At 40.9% G+C, this 20,143-nt stretch overlaps 2 protein-coding genes across 4 annotated transcripts in view; one reads left to right on the plus strand and one right to left on the minus strand.

The window, feature by feature from the left end:
* The window catches only part of ANKMY2 (ankyrin repeat and MYND domain containing 2), a 36,582-nt gene extending 28,284 nt beyond the window's left edge, over positions 1-8,298 (minus strand). The window contains exons 1-2 of one of the 2 annotated variants that reach the window (XM_038556991.1): positions 8,016-8,298; positions 2,754-2,818 (exon numbers count right to left, since the gene is read on the minus strand). In XM_038556991.1, coding sequence (XP_038412919.1) covers positions 2,754-2,818; positions 8,016-8,082 — 132 coding nt within the window. In that variant the 5' untranslated portion in view covers positions 8,083-8,298. Of the gene's footprint in view, positions 1-2,753; positions 2,819-3,190; positions 3,212-8,015 lie in introns of those variants that run through there. The other variant, XM_038556992.1, reaches the window with a different exon arrangement.
* A 346-nt stretch (positions 8,299-8,644) lies between these two features.
* Positions 8,645-20,143, plus strand: part of BZW2 (basic leucine zipper and W2 domains 2) — a 63,094-nt gene continuing 51,595 nt past the window's right edge. The window contains exon 1 of one of the 2 annotated variants that reach the window (XM_038557011.1): positions 8,645-8,795. Coding sequence is in view for 1 of the 2 variants with exons in the window: in XM_038557009.1 (XP_038412937.1) it covers positions 8,678-8,795 (118 nt within the window). In the remaining variant the exon portion in view is untranslated. The remainder of the gene's footprint in view (positions 8,796-20,143) is intronic. The other variant, XM_038557009.1, reaches the window with a different exon arrangement.

Here is a 20,143-nt window from a genome sequence, read left to right on the forward strand (position 1 = left end):
AGAAAGTGGTTAGCATTTAAATACATTTATACAAATTTTCCTTAGTTATTCCAGTTTTTCTGCTTCTATATGAGGTGAATATATTCATTTTTATTTTTCTATGAAGCCACTTTTATACGAGTTTTCATATGTCCTGGCTTAAACAAAAAACTTACGAAAATTTCCTTTATAACTACAGTCATGATCTTAGTTTCTTCGTGTTTATTTCACTATTTTCTTTCTTAGACTTTCCAAACTGTGTCTAATATTTTGGTCTTTAGGTTGATAATTTTGTTTTTTCTTTTCTTTTTAAACAGGTTTATTGAGCTATATAACTCACATACCATACAATTCACCCATTTAATACATACAATTAAATGGTTCTCAATATATTTGCAGAAGTTATACAAGTATCATCACAATCAATTTTAGAATATTTTTATTAACCCCACAAGAAACCACATACCATTATCAGTCATTCTTATGTACCACACCCCCACCCCAAGCCCCTACCCTCTATCCCAGTCCTAGGCAAAACACTAGTCTAATTTCTGTACCTATAGACTTGCCTATTTTGGACATCTCCTATAAATGGAATCATATAATATTTAGTCTTTAGTGACTGGCTTCTTTCACTCGGCAAATGTTCTCAAGGTTTGTCCATGTTATGGCACTTACCAGGACTTCATTCCTTTTTATGAATAAATATTCCATTGTATGGATATATGACATTTTGTTTATCCACTGGTCAGTTAAGGGACATTTGGGTTGTTTCCAGCTTTGGCTATTAAGGATAATGCCACTATAAACATTTATAAGCAAGCTTTTGTGTTGACATATGCTTTATTTTTCCTAAGTATATCCCTAGGATTGCTCGGTCATATAGAAACTCTATATTTAATCAGTGGAGGAATTGCCACCTGTTTCCGGAGTGGCTGCGCCATTCACCCCCCAACAATTAATGAGGGCTCCAATTTCTCCACCTCTTCACCAGTACTTGTTATTATTTATCTTTTTTATTATAGCTACCTCAGTGGGTGTGAATTGGTGGTATCTCACTGCAGTTTTGATAGCAGCTAATACTGAGCATTTTTTTCATTTGCATTTTTATTATAGCCATCACAAAGGGTGTGAACTGGTATCTCACTGCAGTTCCTTGGCAGCTAATATTAAGCATTTTTTCATGTGCCCATTGGTTATCTGAGTATCTTTTTGGAGCAATATCTATTCAGATCCCTTGCCCATTCTTTAATAGGATTATTTGTCTCTTTTTATTGAGTTGCAGAAGTTTGTAATAATTTATAACCTATAGTTATAAGGCCTTTATCAGAAATGATTTATGAAACCATTCTATGGGTTATCTTTTCACTTTTTTAATGATATACCTTGAAGCACAAAAATTTTTATTTTATTTTATTCTTTTGTTGCTTGTGCCTGATGGCTTTTTAAACTGTTTATTTCTATTTTAGTTCACTGGTTCACTTTCTTTATTCTTCGAGTATAGCCTAATCCTTTTTTAAAATCCCAAGGTAAAAGTTGAGAACACATAGATTGAAAGTACAATAATAAATGCTGAAAAATTTCCTCTGAATATCACTCTGGCCACATAGCACAGCTTTTGATAAATACTAGATTTTGATGAATGTTGTATTTTCAGTGTTAAATGGTAGACAATTTCTACTTCTATTCCTTCTTTTACCTAAGAATTATCTAGAATTAAAATAAAACTTTCAGGTTGTTTTATTATTTGGATCATATTTTTGTTTATTTTCAATGTATTCTGTATTAGTCGTACTTTGAAATTAGCTAGTTTCCTTTATAAAACAGTAAATAATACATAGACTAATTTTTATCAATGTTCCATGTAAAAGAAAATGTACTATTTTTTTTTCCATCTTACATACAGTGCATTGACTATCAATTAGCTATCCAAATTTTCTGCTTCTTATATTACTTTTTTGTTACTTAATCTGGTGGTTTCTCAAAGGTGTTATTGTGGCCTTACAAATTTCTTGTTTGAATTCTTTTTCTTTATGAATCTCAAAGCTTATGAACTTAGAAGTGAAGGTTTACACCTACTATATTCTTGGTGGGTTACTGATTATTAAATTAATCTATGAGAAAGGCATTTTATCTTTTTAAAAATTTTTTTAAATTTTTTGCTTTAAACTTTATTTTGTCTGACATTAATTTTGGTACTCATTTTTGGGTAAAAGGTCAATAAAACTCCTTCCCCTTTCTGCACGAGCAACTGACATTCAGTTAACTTTCTAGTACTAGAGCCACACTGTATCATAAAGTAGCTACTAGTTACACATGGCTAATGGCTGATATTGGACAGCTCAGAAAAGACATCACCATCATCACAGAAAGTTATTTTGAAGAGCAGTTGTTCTAGAAAGTTGGGTTTAGGTTTGGTTAGCTTTCCCTAGAAGTAGAATCACTTTATCAAAAGTATGCACATTTAAAAATGACACAATTCCAAAATTTTCTCCAAAATGTGATGCCAATCTACACCTAATCCATTAGTATATAGAAGTCCAATATTTCCCACACTTTACAGAAATGATGATTTAGTTTAATTTGTTCTTATTTGATTAATAAAATTAAACATGTTCTTACATACTTTGTCTTTTGTAAACTGTCTGCTTACATTTCGTTTAGAGATGAGTATAACTTGAGCACAAATGCTAGAAAACAACTCTTACCATTGTATTTTATATATTATCAATTCTTATAAAAATAAGCATTTTATTCAGATTTTTAAATTTTACCTCATCCAAACAGTTGACACGAACATTCTTGCTGGCTAATAATGTTCCAGCTTCTTGGACAGTACCTTTAAAAAAGAAAGAAAAGGAAAAAAAAAAAAGGAAGAAAAGAAAGAAATACAAAATTAGTTATTTATCATTACAACAGAAAAAAAACTAACATCATGGAAACAAATTTTAAAGGGTTATATGTAAAACTAAAACTAGTCTGGTTAGCTTGTTAGGAAATAAAGCATCAACATGTAGTATTTTTTCCACAATGTAATTATCCAGAAGAATTGATTTACAGAAGCCAAAATAGCTCCATCTTGTTTTTACTTCCAATGACCTTAAAGTATATTAAATTGGCCATATTTTCCCTTTGGCAGTGATACAATAACCACAAAGCATAAATAAGACTCCTAATACTGAAATCTTAAAGAGCATGTAGTCCAACCCACCATCTGAAGCTTAAATTCCAGTCAATGTAATAACTGGAGTTCAAAATGTAGTCAGTATTTATATGCCCTGTCATCACGAGGCCCTGTGAATTGATAAGAGCATTCTTATAATAGAATTCTTGGTTTAGAAATGCTTAGGTAAACATTTCTTTAAAGCCTGCTTCCATATAAAAGTGCCTTATGGTCAGCACTCAGACTGTCATACTGAACGTCCTCTAACATAAACCTGAAGGTTAGTCCTTTGTAAATTTGGAAATACACTGTAATTGGGCTGCACCTGTCAGGTTTTTCCAGTCTTCTGTAAGGCATACTGACACAAGCAAGTAGTTAAAGAGAGAATGTTGCTATTATCATTAATAACAGTCAGCCCACTCATTCTGCCAAAAAATTTCTGGTTTGACAGGGAAGGGAACAATGAAATTGAATGTTCTCAGAAAGAAAGGATGAGATAAGCCTCTCCTCCAAAAGGACATAAAAGAAAAGGAGCATCCCACAACTAGGAGTTATTTCTCTCTATAAACTGAAAATTACAGTTGCAGAATGTGCTAAATTCTGCTAGTTGCCCAGAGTTAAATGTGGAATGCAGAATAAAGATTAGCATGCTTCTCTCTCCCTGACCTGCTCCTTAGGCATCTGGTTGCCTCATACCAAGAGGGAAAAGACAGAGAAATGTCTCCCAGATTGACAGAGAAATAGCTCTGCTGGGAAAATGTGTCAAGTGAATGATTTACAAGTCCCTGGGTCATGACAGCAGCTATCTTGTAAATAGTGCATTTTTCTGACACTGTACTCCATCTGAGGGCAGGTAATATCACTGGCTATAGCTCTGAAGGGCTACAGAGTAAGTGAGTAAAGCCCTCAAGCATGTAAGCAAGTTCTATATGGAACATTATCCACACCTGGCCTTCTCATCAGAGACTTTCTCCTCCACCTTTAGAAAGGAATTATAACAGAACAAAAACTCCAGCACCCCAATTTCACTTCAGGAAGATACTTTGGCTGATATCCATTATTCAGTGAGAAATAATTGAAGTTATTTTTCCACCTAGTCAGGTGTTCACTCAGTAAAGGGACAATACTATAGGGACTGTGAGCATGTCAAAGCATGCCACATGTTAGGGGGAGGATAGGGATTCCGATTATAAACATTTGGCTCACGTGAGAGAACAGGTCAATGATTCTATGAAATGTTTATCCCAATGGCCAACAATCTAAGTTAAATCTGTCTTGTTAGGGAGTAATTTAAAATAAATAAGTAAAGATGAGGCGTGTATACATATACCACTGAATACCAGTTAGCCTTTTGAAATGCAGGGACCAGGATGAAGTTTTTTTTCTCCAACTGTTTGGGCTTCCAGATTTTGGAAAACAGATGAGCAAATGAGGAAAATGTGTAATGATTTCTAATTTTATTTTCCTAATATAATGACATTGGTAGAAAACTATAGGTCTAAATACACTAATATGCACCATCTATCATACTTTAATTATACCTAAACATAGTTGGTGAAATAAACCTTATTGTCCAAGTCTACTTCAATAAATCCTTTTATGTAAATAATGAAAAAAAGTAGTAAATTTATTTTCTCATTTAGTCAACAATCTCAGAGATTTCAGGTACTAAACAAGGAATGGAAGATTTTCTGATTTATGCCCTTAAGGAAAGTTTAATGTATTTTGAAATAGTGCTTCTTCAGTGCTTAACAAAAACCATATCAGAATTTAGAAGAATGGGTCAATGTACATGTAATATAAACTCATCAGCTGAGCTTCAGTGATCCTAATTTTCTCTTCTTAAATGTAAAATGGATGCCATCATTAACTATGATATGAATGGTATATATGAAAGAGCTTCTCAGTTTTATCTGGAACTTCTTGGCATTCCAACAAATAGATAATCTATAAACTACCTAGCATTTGATTTGAAGAAGAAAGTGTTCTGAAAGTGTCTAGAAGCAATGTGCTGTATTCTCTGGATTGTAAGTCTCACTCACAGTCAGCTTAACTTCTGAAGGGCAGTAACTGGCAGAAAAGAGATACTCAATAATTTGCTGAGTTTATTTTGGATTGGCCAAAATGACAGGTCACACTTGGCTGAAAATTTATTGTTAGTTCCAACTACTAGTGCTGACTAATCTAGCACTTCTCAAAGTTAAGAATGTAACCAAGGGAAAAAAAAAAAAAGACTTAAAAACTTCTACCCACCCACTTTAAAAAGTTTCTTATGCGTATTAATACAAGCTTTGCTTATGATCTTCATTCAACTGCAAAAAAATTTACAAATTAAACGCACACAAAACTATAAAATCAGTAACAGTTAAAATTAAATTAATTTAAAAACTAGTTAATTTTAAATTATTTTAAAATATTTTATTTTAAATAATAAGTTAAAAAAAATAATAAGTTAGATTAATTAATACAGATGATACTGCGTTGCTGAAATTAAATTGCCTCTAGAAGTGAATATGGAATGGGCTGCTATCGTTCTGGTTTCAGTTTTAGTTTAGTTTGTTTTCAAGTCCAGTGCATTTCCAGGACCACAGGCCAAATGATATCTCTGCTTTGCCACTTATTTTCAGTGTGACACCGGACAAATTATCTAACTTTTCAGTTCCTTCCGTTTCTATGACTATAAAGTGGAGATCACTGTACATACCATAAAAACAGATAACACAAACAGCATTTTAAATGCTTTACAGGCACTAACTCATTTGATCCTCCCAACAAGAGTGTGAGGTAGGTACCATGGAGAAACGGAAGCTCAGTAAGAGTAAGTTGCCCAAGGCCACGTGACCAGCAAATGATTGAGATAGGATTCCAAATCAGATCTGCATGGTGAACCACCACCCCATGTGGTCTCATCATGCTGTTGCTTAAAAATAATTCCTAGGGCATCAAAATCAAATATATCAACAGATGTAAAGTGCTAAGTATTATGATGTAAAGTGCTATGTATTATGTCTGGCTCATATTCAATATTCAATAAAGGTAGATTATAATTGTTATTTTCTCATATCTCCCATTATTTTTCTTTGAGAGTACAGTGATGTCCCATGGACCTTCACCTGAAAAGAATGTATCACCGACTAAGTCCAGTCTCATTTCTTCATGGCTTGGGCCAATGAAATCGGTGAACCATACTGTGTCTGTGCACAAATGCAACGTGATGTACACTGTGGATCCAGAAACAGCAGCAGTAACCAGACTAAACTTTACATTAATTCTCGTTTATACCATCTTCAAAATAAAGACTGGTGTACACCCCCCCCCCAAAAAAAAAACCCCACAAAAGCATCCAAGGCTTCCCTTTCCACTTTATAAAACTGCTCACTTGTTCATACTTTGACAAACCGATAGCTCTGTACTGTTTAAAAGCAGAACGTGCATCTCTGGTGGATTCTGAGCGGATCCTGTTTCCTTCTGCCCAGCACAGTACCTGGCTCACAGCTGGCGCTCACGTGTTAGAACTGAATCCCAGAGCCAACCCGGGGAAGGGAGAAAGTAACCGCAGGACACAAAGCATGCAGTACCAAAAAAAACCCCAAAAAACAAAACAAACAAACAAACAAACAAAACACAAAAAAGGGGCCAGAACCGTGCAGCACAAACGATAAAAGCACCAACTCCATGTCCTACAGTCCTGGGCAAAGATCACTTAGGATAAATGTAGCTGTGACTGATTTGAAACTGTTGAGATCAGACGAGGTGGCCTTGGGCTCATCTGCACCAGTGGGGTTCAAATCCGATTTTTTTTTTTTTTCTCTTTTCCGTCTAGGCTTCCCCTTGTCAGTATTAAGAATAAATCTGCCTTACTCTCCGAGGGTCCAGATTTGAGTCAGGCTGCCCGACAGGAAGAGGGCTGGAAAGTGGGGAGCCTGCATGGACAGATGTGCAGATGTGCCTGCCTCCATCCTGGAGCGTAAACTGTGTCCGCGGTGCCTGTGCAGGAGAAGCCACGTAGTCACGCTGCTGTCACCTGCCAGGTAACGGGACTCGGCAGGGGACTCCTCCGGGACGTCCACTCGGGGGCAGAGGGGAAACAGGGCCCCCGGCCGGTCCCCGCGGCCCTCGCGGCCCGGCACCCGAAGCTGCGGAGGTGGGACAGGCGCCGGGAGAGCGCCAGGGCAGGCGCTGACGAGCACGCGGCGGGGAGCGGAGCTGGGCGAGGGCGCCGAGGGCTGCGGGCGCCCGGCCAACCTCCTGGCTTCCCCGCGGGTTGCAAGGAGGCCGCGGAGGCCGGGACGCAGACCCCTCCAGGTAGCAAAGGACAGACCTAGTTCTGTGCCCTTAGAAAGAACTCTTCTCTAGAGGATTTCCCTCCCACCCCACCACCTCCCCCCCAGGCGGGGGCGGGGGCGGGGACGGCCAAGGCATCCAGATTCTTCGGCCTCCGGAAGTCGAAACGGCCCTTTAGACAGACACCCTTCCAAGAACCCGAGGCCTCCCCCTGTCGCCAAGCCCGGCGAGGGTCAAAATCACCTGGAGAGTTTTGCAGAAGGCGCACCATGGGACCCACACCCAGGGGCCGCTCGTTAACGATCTGAGCCGGGGCCTGGAAATGTGTTTCTTTCCAAAAATCGGATTCGGAAGACGAACCGCCGCGGCCTCCAGCTCCTGTCGCAGCAGTGCTGCTGGCTCCCCTCCTCGCCACCCCCGCAGCCGGTCCCGGGCCAGGCCGGGAGACACGCTGCTTTCCCGGTGCGAGGCCACCAACGTCGCCGGACCCGCGGCGGAGGGTCCGCCCGGCCAGGGCCGCCTCCAGGCTCCGCCACGCCTCCAAGACCAGGCCTGCGAGCGCCCCGCCGCAGCCCAGCAGCGCCCATACCTTTCGCGATGACTTCTAGCAGCTCCTTTTCTTCCCGGGTCAGCTCGCCTTTCGTTATGTGCACCATTGCTCCCGCCAGCTTGAAGACGGTTCTATTTCCTTGGAGGTATTAGAAAAAGAAGCAGTGTGTGCGCGCGTGTTAGGAACGCCGAGCGCAGCGGGGCAACTCGAGGCCGGGGCGCTGAGCAGCCAACCGCGGAAGCGCCCGGAGGCTTGGCCCCCTCCCGCGGGCTGGCGAGCAGCTGGCGAGCTCCGGCGAGCCGGGAGGTCCTTGGGCCGGCCCCGCGGCCGCCGCCGCCCGCCCGCCCGTCATTGGCCAGGCCGGGGGGCGGAGCCACAGGAGGCGGCAGCCGGAGACTCCCATTGGCGCAGCCCGGCCGGGAAGAACCCAACGGAGAAAACCAGGGGGGGGGATGGAAGTCGTCTTCCGCCTTCCCCGCCGCGCCCTGCCGCTCCGCTCAGAGGTCTAGGCGCACGCAGCCTTCAGGCTCCCTCTCCTGAAGTTCTGGGCCCGGGCCTGGCTGCTCGGGGCGCCGAGGCCCCCGGCTGCGGCGACGAGGCCGCGGGTTCCCCCGGGAGTGGCGCGGCCCGAGCGGGGGGCGGCCCGGGGGGCGGGGCGGCGCGGGAGGCGGGGCTGCGCCGGGCTCCGTGGGTCGGTGTCAATGTGTCTGTCCTTCACTCCTCCATTGTCTGCCGCCGCCACCTGCCGCAGGTGCCACCGCCGCTGCCGGGATCGCCGCAGCCTGCAGCCTCGCGCGTCGCCGCTACCTCCTCGGACAGGTGAGGAGCGACTCGGGCGGTGCGGGGGGCGCGTGGGAGGCTGCGGGGAGCGCGGCCGCCGCCCCGCCCCGCCGGGGGCTCCCCTCCGGGCCGGAGCCGGCGGCAGGAAGCATGTGCCCGCTGGGGCGCTTCCCGGCCCCGGGGTGGGGGAGCCTGCCCGCCTCCCCCGCGGCCGTCGCAGATGCCGCGCGCCGCGCCCCAGGCTGAGGACCCGCCGCTCGCCACGTCCGGCCGCCGCGGGGAGACCCCGGGACCGCGAGGCGGCGGGGGCGGGCCACGCGGCGGGACGCGGTGGGTGCAGAGCGGCGGGGGCGTGGACCGCCAGATGCGGCCCCCCGGAGGCCGGGGCTGGGGCCTCGGGCCAGGGGCGCGATGGGGGAGTGCGGGCGAGCTGAACGCGGCGCGGGAGGGCTCTCCAGAGGGGGTAGTTCTCCTTCGGCCAGCCTCGACCGCCTCCCCCCCACCCCTCCCCACCCCCCTCCGGCCAAAGCACACACACTCTGCTTGTCATCTCCTCCGGCCCCTGGGGACGCCGCGGAGGAAAACCGGATCTGAGCGCCCCGTGGTGCCTGTTGAGGATGTTTGGAAGCAATTCACACTTAAACTAATACTTGGTTTAGGAGCGATGGCCCGGGGGGAAGGGGGAAGGAAGGGCCTCCGCTCGGCTGGAGTTCCCGGTCTCTTTGTAACTCAGATCTTGAGATTTATGGAAACAGGGAGGGGAGGGGGAAGAGGGCGGAGATTACATTGGTGTTGCTGTCTATATATAGCCGTAGATTAGCCTCCTAATCCAACCTTCATTCAACCGTTGGAGGTTGCCTCGAGCGAGCTTGCAGTTTCCCCCGTAGGTAGTAGCTAGGGGGTAAGTACAAGTGTGAACCCTCCTGCGGCTCAGAAGCGAGACTTAGTAGCTAAGACGGAGTCTGTCGTTGCTCCAGGGCGCGCCTCCGCAGCATATTTACGGCATCAATGAAAGCTTCCTTAGAAATTAACGTGCAAGTGTTACTGTGGTTTTCTCTGCCGACTTGTATTGATTTTTCTTCCTAGACGCATCTACTTCAAAGAGAAATATTTGAATAATTATGGAGACTTTTTTTTTTTTTGCTAAGCATCCCCACCAACCACTCTTTCTCCCCACAGTGCCACATATGAAATGAAATGCATTTTCATCTGGCCTTATAATCTATTTCTTTTTCTTTCTTTCTTTCCTTTTTTTTTTTTTTTTTTTAAGCATTCACGAAAGCTTCTGAAATCCTGGAAGATGTTCATCATTATTTCCTGCATTTAGCAGAATCTTTTCTAAACTCCAGCTGTTTTCTTTTTAAGGCTTCATCTTTACAGGCTGAGGCAGATCCGAGCCAGAACATCTCACATGAAAATACTTTGTAATTATTCATCTCAGTGTATAACAAAGAAACTGTTGTGTGATGATGCTTTAATAATGATGTCCCTGTTCAAACGACCAAGTAGTAAGGCTTTTGAGAGTGACCAATCTTTTGTAACGCTCAGAATGCTGTTCCTGCTACAGTTACAACTGATTTAAAACATAAGTAGCATGCAGAAGAAACCCACAAATGCTTGCAGAGTAACCTCCTCTAACATGTGATGTAACATTTTCGGCGGATCCCTCTCTAGAACTGGGTACTTCATTGCCAGTATTTCCATCTCTTGTGCCAAATTGGGGCCATGGTTGCTTGAAGGTCACACCTGTTTGTCTCACTGAGGTTGTCAGTTCCTCAAGGATAGCAACTTATTGCCTATTTTCTTGTTGCTTTATGGCATCTGGGTGGCATTTAGTCCTCTGAATACATGACTTCAGTGAATTTAGTCAATGCCATTTAAAAAACTTAACACCTACCCAGAAATGCAGATAAATACTATGTTTAAATTCCTAGAAACCGGTGCGTAATGGATAGCATTCATCTGATGGATTACATTAATCATTTTGTACAGGGCAAATATTTAATGTAGGAATAAGGTTAGCTAATGAGCATACCTTAAACTTGATCAAGGAACTTTTCTTGTACTATGAACGTATTCATGTCAAAGAAGTTTTATTGGTAATAAAATAGCTACCACCCACTTACAGAGTTTTTGGTTTGTGCCAGATATTCTAGCAGATGCTTTATTGTATAGAATCTACTTTTACCATTGTTATAGTGACCTGAGTTAGTCAATGTTACCTCTATTTCAGCAGAGAAAGAGGACAGAAACTAAAAGAACTTAGTAAGTTTGCCCACAGCCCCACAGTTAGGAAGTATCAGGGCCAGAATTGGAATCCAGATGTGCCTTCAAAACCTTTCTCTTTCTGCTATTTTCTGCCTACGTGGATGGCAGTAAAGGGGAAATTCTGTAATCTTCAAGTAGTCAGGAGAGAACACATCTGTGTGGTTCAGCATGCCACAGGTACAACAGCCTCCTCCCTACCTCTTTTCCCAGTCTTTTCTCCATGCCCAGCAACCATTGGTATCTGTTTCTCTCAGATCCTTCCTGAGAAGTTTCATATAAACATAGTTTATATGTTTATAGCTTATATGTATATTCCCACTTTTTGAAAGAAACTGGAGCATACAAACACACTTTTCCACACTGCATTAAAAATTTGCTTTGGTCTCTCTTTTCTTTAGTCACCTTTTAAAAAATAATATTTTCTGAAATGTCTGAAATTGTTGTGTCTCTTTTCTATTACTGCCACCCTAGACCTCTCTCCTGGCCTGTTCCAGCGGGTTCCTAAGAAGCCTGCTTCTCTCTCAACTCTCCTCACCCAGCTAATTCAAGATGCCACCAGTTCCGTAAACCTTGAACACCCACCCATCATCCACCCAAGCATGATGAGACATAACTCTGTAAAGACGGAATTGATTCACTTAAAACATGTCAATAGCTTTCCACTGGCCACAGAACAGAGGTTCAGTTCTTGCTTGGAAGGCTCCAACTTCTGGTCCCAGCCGGCATTTCCAGTCAGCCAGCCCCTCCCACACACTAAGGTCACCACACTTCTGGTTCCCTCACATGCCAGTAATTTCCACCTCTTTGTTCCTGCTTTTCTCTTCCTGGAATGCCCTCCCTTCCCTCACCACAGGGCTCTCTGTCTCCTCAGATCTGATGGACTGCTTAACTTTCAAAATACCACTTCATGTAAACTCTTCTCTCCAGCTTTCATGATCACCTCTCCCATCTCATTCAGTGAGGGCATCACAGGTGCTAGAAAACACATTACTTCATAGGTTTGAAGGGGGGGTAACTAAAAAGCTCAAAGTCTCTACTCTAATCATTGCTTCTTCATCTGGCTCCCCATGAAAATACCTGAAGCAAGTACCTTTTTCGTGACATTCTATGACAGTTCTTATTTATCTGTTTGACCCCTCCTCCTTCTCAACTATGAATTAACTAGGACTAATTTACTCTTGTTTCTCAAAATCGTAACCTAGTGTCTGGCACCCAGTGTATACTCACTGGTTGCTGAGTTGAATTTAGTTTGATCTCTGAGTTATTTTAGGTGGATTTGTTTCCCTACTTGACTAATCCTTCCTGGCAATATGAGGTGATGTGGCACGGAGCGCACACAGCCATAACCAAGGGCAGAAGGTCTTTAAATGTTTCATTCTCAGGCTTCTTGACATTCTGATTGATGAATGCTGTCAACCAAGGAATAAAAAAATGTTAATATGCACATGTTACACATTTTGCATGCCATTCCTGGATTTCCCCCATTATAGCCCCAGACCTCCAACTCTCTGCTTTTAGAGAATGCTGTTTCCTTTTTGTTGCAGGGGAATAGCTTGTTTTTGAGCGTTGCATCTTTCAGGATAATGTTTCCTTGACGTTCGATTTTCTTTTCTTAGGTACATTTTTTTTTTTTTGAGAGAATATTTGACACTTTTAAGGAATTTCATTTTAGGGGATCCCTGGGTGGCTCAGAGGTTTGGCGCCTGCCTTTGGCCCCCAGGGGTGCGATCCTAGAGTCCCAGGATCGAGTCCCACGTTGGGCTCCTGGCATGGAGCCTGCTTCTCCCTCTGCCTGTGTCTCTGCCCCCCCCTCCCCCGCTCTCTCATGAATAAATAAATAAATAATCTTTTTTTAAAAAGGAATTTTATTTTATTTTAGGTTTGAAAGAATTATTGTAGCTATATTTTTAAAAGATCCCTTGTCTTTTAGAGATATACTCTGAATTATTTGAGAGAATTATATGGCATCTGAGATTGGCTTCACTATAATTCTGTGACCATAGGAGACAGACACCGAGTAAGAGTATTAATGAAGAAATTGACTTGTGTTAACACTTGAAGCTGGGTGATGAGTACATTGATTTCGTTAAACTGTTCTACTCTTGGGTATGTTTGAAATTTTCCATAATGAAGTTTTTAAGAGGAGGATTTGGAAGTATTACAGCCTCTAAAAATTGTTGTTGTTGTTTAACAAAGCAGAAGAAATAATATGAATGCAAATGTTCTTTCTCTATACTTGGAATTTAGCTTATGCAATTATTCATTTAATGTTAAAACAGTTATACCTAAATCTGCAAAGGGATGATCTTGTGAACAATGCATTTCCATAAACTGTTCACATCACATTTTAGCTTCTCCACAAAACTAAGAGGTAGGTGGCATTGCTCAGTGCTTGTGTCACAGGCTTATGAATATCTCACTGGAAGCTAATTTTCATCTTTTTTGGAAAATGACAAAGTAATTTGCAGACGAGTCTGAATAAGGGGTGTAAATATATTGAATTTAAAGGAAAAAAGCAAGATGTGAATGAAGTGGAGATACCGATTTTCTTCTATTCCTTATAAACCATTTCCGAAAAAGAAGTACCAAAACTGTTATGAGCAATATCAGCATTTTTAGGACAAGTATATTAATGTAGGCTCAGAACTTGTGCCTGCAAGATTCTTACTCAGGGTTTGCTTAACTAAATGCTTATTTTCACACTTACTTCCTGGATTCTTACAACTTTATAATTTAATATATCCTGGTATTTAGGTTTCTTTTATTATGTCTTGGACTTTTTAAATGTTAATGATTCCCAAGGCCGACATGGAGATTTTTTATATCATTTTTAACATGTCTTCCCAGACTTTGACGGATTTTTAAAGATTTAATTAAGCTTCAAGGTGAAGTCTTCACAATGTCTAAGGACAATGTAGCCAATCCAATATCACTGCCAGATATTGCTGAAGTACACATTAGTATATCTCTAGCTTCATCTCATATTTACATTACCTATATCACTGTGCAATTTAAAACTATGCTGGTGCCTCTTATCTGTGTGTAACAGAACTGCTCCAATAATTAAAAATAGAAAGCTATTTCTGTATCAGAAGAAAAAAGTTAGTACCCCCTTCCCAATATTAGGCTAGAAAATTGATGGTTTTGTCTCTTGTCATTTGATTGTCTATTGTGGGATTGTGTTAAGCCTAGAAGACAAAGCAGCTCTTTAAACTACATTGATCACCCTCTGAGTAGAATTTCTTCCTGGTCTGTTGATCGTGGAGTAAAGCAGGCCCACTAAGTAGCCTCTTCTGATCTGGTAGGAAATGATTATGGATGGTCTCTGGGAGACAGCCAAGCACAACCAGAGCTCTGGGAATTGGAGGGAGAAAACTTTATTTATTTATTTATTTATTTTTTAAATTTATTTATTATTTATTTATTTGTTTATTTGAAAGAGACAGAGAGACCTAGTACAAGCAGTAGGGAGGTGCACAGGGAGAGGGAAAGGGAGAAGCAGACTTCCCCCTGAGCAGGGAGCCAGACAATGATGATGCATGGCTTGATCTCAGGCCTTGATCTCAGGCCCGTGAGATCATGACCTGAGCCCAGGTAGATGCTAACTGACTGAGCCACTCAGGCACCCCAACATAAAAATTATTTTTAAGGAGACAGTCACAAGAGATACAATTCTAATAATTAAATCTCAGAATTGATATGTTATTAAGAAAAATCTTGGTGTACATCTGTTATGACCAATGAGTCCCAAAGAATAAGACATTTTTTCCTCCAGGAGGATGGTATGATATCTTTCAGGAGATAGGCCAACCCCTGAACCAATAGGAACTGAATGAAGTAATCATCCTAAAGCTTTGTCCTGCTTATATCAGTCCATAGGTTAGATACCTTTGAGAACCCTTTGCTTGTTCAAGTGGCGTCTCTGATACCTACCTGCCTTTCAGTTCTAATTGGAGCAATGTTTTTACTCCTCTACCCATCAGGCTTCCTGATCCTGGAATGCCCACCTCCACCCATTTCTGTATCAAATTTATTCAAATCCTTCTCAGCTCAAATGATCCCTCCTCCCCACAGCCTTCTCCAATCCCCAGCCAGAGCAGTACAAACAGGAGTGTGAATTCCAGAAGGAGTGGAGCTCAGTGGGAGGGCTAATTCCTGGACAAAGTGGGATTTTGAACGAAGTCTAGAAAGGACTGGTAAATTTGGCAAGCCAGAAAATGGACAGCATTCCAGGGAGAACAACCCCCTAGAAAACCAATTATAAAAAATATAACATTAAAATATTTCCAAGATAAATATGGGCTGCAGTTTTAGGGTCATCCATACAGGAACAAGCAATGATTTCACTCAAAGACATGTTTTTCTCAATGTCAACTTTTTAAGATCATAAAAGTAGTAGATTATGTTTTAAAGCATACATCGATGATGTTCTTACTCTCAAGTACTTTATAAAGCGTGACGTCACATGTTAAGACTAAATCAAAATTACAAACCACCGCGTTCAGCATTGGTGATAGCAGAAAGTTGATACTAGGCATGAGAATACAATGGAAAAGAAAATCATATACCTATTAGAATTTTTTGCCCTTGATTACACAATGATTTGAAGTTATCCAAAACGACTAGAATAAACAGCTAGAAAATAAGTAGGAAATTCTTTGTGAAGCTTACTTTTTAGATAAATTATATGAATATCTGATCCATGGAATTTTAAAAATCTATACCTTAAAGGAATTTTAGGACTTTTTACTGTCTCAATTTGACTTTTTTTTCCGTTTGGACTATTCTGATTTTGATGTTGATTTTTTTTTTTTTAACACTTTTACTCAATGGAATAAGGCCTTGCTGAAACAGTTAAACCTGAGAGATATGACAGGGATTTAATAATCAGACTAATGTGAATCACTTTAATGCAAGATTGTGGTTGTCATTAGGAGTTTCTGCAGCATTTTCCCATGGTGTCTATTAGGGAATAAAATATTTGATGATTTAGAATAATTTCTGGGTTTTTAATAGAAAATTGTACTAATATTAGCAGAATATACACAAGAATACTTTTCATTCTTAGCGCACTCTAATGTTGATATTGATGCCATGAGTCTCTTTAGAAAATGTTTTTTGGATAGTTAAATGCCAAATGGAATGATTGGGCTTATTCTGAATTTGACATGCATTGACCAAAGAGTGCCAAAAAAATGTTCTGAGGGTCATATTTGTAAACTATCTACTTCGAAAATAAAAGGTTTAAGTAACTCACTGAATGAGCTATTCTTTTGGCAAATGCAAAAGAGACAGTGCTTTTGTTATTCTTCCTTGATTTTTTAATATCAGGTGTATCTTTTTTATGCAAAAGAAACAAAAAATAATGTAATGATAACATTTAAGAAAGCATAATGGCCCACATTAATAGTAAAGATAGTGTCTTAGGGCACCTGGGTGGGTGGGCTCAGTCAGTTAGGCATCTGACTTTGGCTCAGATCCCGATCTCAGGGTCCTAGGATCCAGCCTCACACTAAGCTGGTAGCCCACTTGTCCCTCTCTCTCTGCACACCCCCATTCATGCACACACATTCTATCTCAAATAAATACATGGGGATCTGAAAGAAAGAGTCATTTGGGGCTACCTTTAGTTCTCTTAATTGTGCAAATAACATTTTAGTAGGAAAACAGTAACTTACATCTGTGAAAGATGTAGAATTATATTTAGTCTATTCATATTTCAAGTTATTTTTATGTTAGATGAGGACTTTCAAAAAACAGTTGTTATAGTCACCTGGGTGGCTCAGTCAGCTGAGCGTGGGACTTTTGGTTTTAGCTCAGGACGTGATCTCATGGGTTGTGGGATCAAGCCCCACCTACAGCTCCAGGCTCAGCCAGAAGTCAGCTTGAGGATTCTAACCCTTTGCACCTCCTCCCATTTACATGTGCATTCTCTCTCTCCCTCCCTCTTTCTCATAAATAAATTAGATGGATGGATGGATAGACAGACAGAGAAATGCAGTTGTTAGATGTGCTGTTATATTTGAGGATTTCTAAATAAATCACAAGAAAACTACTGGGCAGAGGTGAGTAATAAGAAGGAATACCAACCCTTAAACACTGCAGGGTATATATCATAAGCCACTGTGGGGTGAGCAGTTTTAGAATATTCTACTATTATCCTGTTCTTATACATTCATGCAGAGGACCTTACTGCTTTTCAAACTTAACTACAACAGTTTCCTGGGTTTGTGATTTCTTTTTTCTGCTTTTTTTTTTTTTCTTTTTTAGATTTTCTTTAAATTCAAGTTAGTTAACATATAGTGTATCTTTAGCCTTAGGGGTAGAATTTAGTGATTCATCAGTTACATGCAACACCCAGTGCTTATTCCAACAAGTGCCCTCCTTAAGGCTCCTCACCCAGTTACCCCTATACCCACCCTCCTCCCTTCTGGCAATCCTCATTTTGTTCCCTATAGTTAAGACTATCTAATAGTTTGCCTCCCTCTCTGTTTTTTTATCTTACTTATTTTTCCTTCCCTTTCCCTAAGTTCATCTGTTGTCTTAACTTCCACAAATGAGTGAGATCACATGGTATTTGTCTTTCTCTGATTGACTTTGCATAGCGCAATACTCTCTCGTTTCATCCCTGTCACTGCAAATGGCAAGGTTTCATTCTTTTTGATGGCTGAGTAGTATTCCATTGTGTGTGTGCACATATATATATCAATTATAAGTTTTTTATGTATATAAATATATATACCACATCTTCTTTATCCCTAGTTTTTTATATATATATATAAATATATATACCACATCTTCTTTATCCCTTCATCTGTTATTGGACATTTGGGCTCTTTCCACATGTACCCATTCAAATCACTATTTTTGTATCCTTTGGATAAATACCAAGTAGTGCAATTGCTGGATGGTAGGGTAGTTCTATTTTTAACTTTTTTAACCCTCCATACTGTTTTTCCAGAGTGGCTGCCCCAGTTTGCATTTCCACCAACAATATAAGAGGGTTCCCCTTCCTCCACATCTTCCCTGACATCTGTTATTTCCTGAGTTGTTTATCTTAGCCATTCTGATTCCTGTGAGTTGGTATCTTAGTGTGATTTTGATTTGTATTTCCCTGTTGCTGAGTGATGTTGACCATCTTTTCATGTGTGTTGGCCATGTGTATGTCTTCTTTGGAGAAATGTCTGTCCGTATCTTCTGTCCATGTCCTGGCTGGATTTTTTCCTTTTTTGTATGTTGAGTTTTGATAAGTTCCTTATAGATTTTAGATACTGGCCCTTTATCTGACATGTCATTTGCAAATTTCTCCTCCCATTCAGTAGGTTGTCTTTTAATTTTGTTGATTGTTTCCTTGGCTGTGCAGAAGCTTTTTATCTTGATGAAGTCCCATGTCATCATTTCTAAGGGGGAAAAAAATAAAAGATGTGTGTTTTCCTCAGTATACAAGGTAATAGAACTGGATTATTATAAACAAGAAGGAGAACCCCACATTGCTGGGACAGAGGAAACCGCTGGCTAGGGGAAGGGATGTGGTGTTATTATTCAGGAGTGGGAAGATTGTTTTTGGTAGAGGTGAGCCTCTACAGGAAACAATATGATAATCAGCTTCTATAATACTAGAAACCATGGTGCCATAAATTTCCTATTGTTTACATGTCCCTCGGAGGCAGAGCTTTTGTTAAATCCTCTCACTAAGGATTTTTTTTTTTTTTTTCTTAATAGAACTCTGGAAAACTGTTTGGCATTTAGGAGATGATGAATGCCAATTCAGTTTATCCAAGTGCTGAACTAGACTTGAAAATTAATATTTATGCTTTATCTAATTCTAAACCATAAAATCTTTGAGGCAAATAATGAAAAAGGCTGCCTTTGAGTATCATAGAAATAATTGCCCAAGACACGGCAGCAATTTTGGTTGACTTTTAGGAAAGTGCACTAAGTGGAGTCTGGGTTGATCAGATTCTGGCCCTGACTGTTCCTTGTATGTAAGCTCCTGATACACAGGAAATATTTTTTTTTTTTTTTTTTTTTTTTTTTTTTTTTTGCTTTTCTCTCTTATCACCAATGTTAGGATGGAATGCGTGACCTCAGGCAAATGGTATGGTACCCCAGAGCCTTATTGGATTGTTAGATGAAGATCTGGTTTTAAGTCCTTGGTTTTCAAAGTGTTGCATGCTTCATGGATATCAATTATAAGTTAAAACATTAAAAAAATGTATTTAATTATTAAAACCCTCATAAACACAACTGCAGCTCCAATGGATTGTATGATCACTTTAACATCTTGAACACCATTACTTCTTGTGAACTCATACTTGCCAGGCTTTGTGCAGTGCTTGAGTACAATCTCCACCTGCTAGAAAGTAAGAACCATGCAACTTGTCTGATTGGCCCCTGTTGAATTCCTGTTGTTACGTTTGAGCCTTTAAAAAATGTACTTGAGAGAATCTATAGGTCATTGCTGGTTTGTTTTGTTTGTTTGTTTCATTTTGGGTTTTGGGGGGCTTTTTTTTTTTGTATTTTCAATTTTGAGTTTGTGTAGTCCACTGCTATAAAATTATGTCAGGGAAGACAGTCCCATATCATCAGTGTGCTGTGTGTCATTAAGTCCTAGGCTTGGCTTTGGCATTTCTGTACAGTACATGCTCTGCCCATTGTGAAATACTCATGTATGGTAAGTGTTTTTGTTGTGCAACCCTTCAAATAAGGCTTCATCTGCTAAACAGGCTTGGGCAGGTCCCCCCCTGGGAGGTTTGGTGGCAGGAGTGGCTTGGTTGAGAGAACTCATAAATGCGGATATTTGGATGCCTGCCCACTACCACTTTTGAGTTTCCTGAAGGTCCAGTATCATGTTTTTTAATTGAATGCTCCAAAGCAAAATTCTCCCATTGGTTACTAGTCAGGGTGGTTTGTTTGTTTGTTTGCTTTTTTCTAGAAGATTCTATTTTCCTCCCCTTTATTAAAATGCTGAGAAGAATGGAATATACTTCAATCCCGTTTGCCATAGTTACATCTTCTAACTTCCCACTTAAACTAGTAGTCATACACACTCTTATAAGTTTTTCATCTGACAGAAAATCAGCTTCAAAAAACTGAGTTGCTCTCTGGCATTTGGCATC

This window comes from Canis lupus, chromosome 14, assembly GCF_011100685.1.
Source record: "Canis lupus familiaris isolate Mischka breed German Shepherd chromosome 14, alternate assembly UU_Cfam_GSD_1.0, whole genome shotgun sequence".
NCBI lineage: Eukaryota > Metazoa > Chordata > Mammalia > Carnivora > Canidae > Canis > Canis lupus.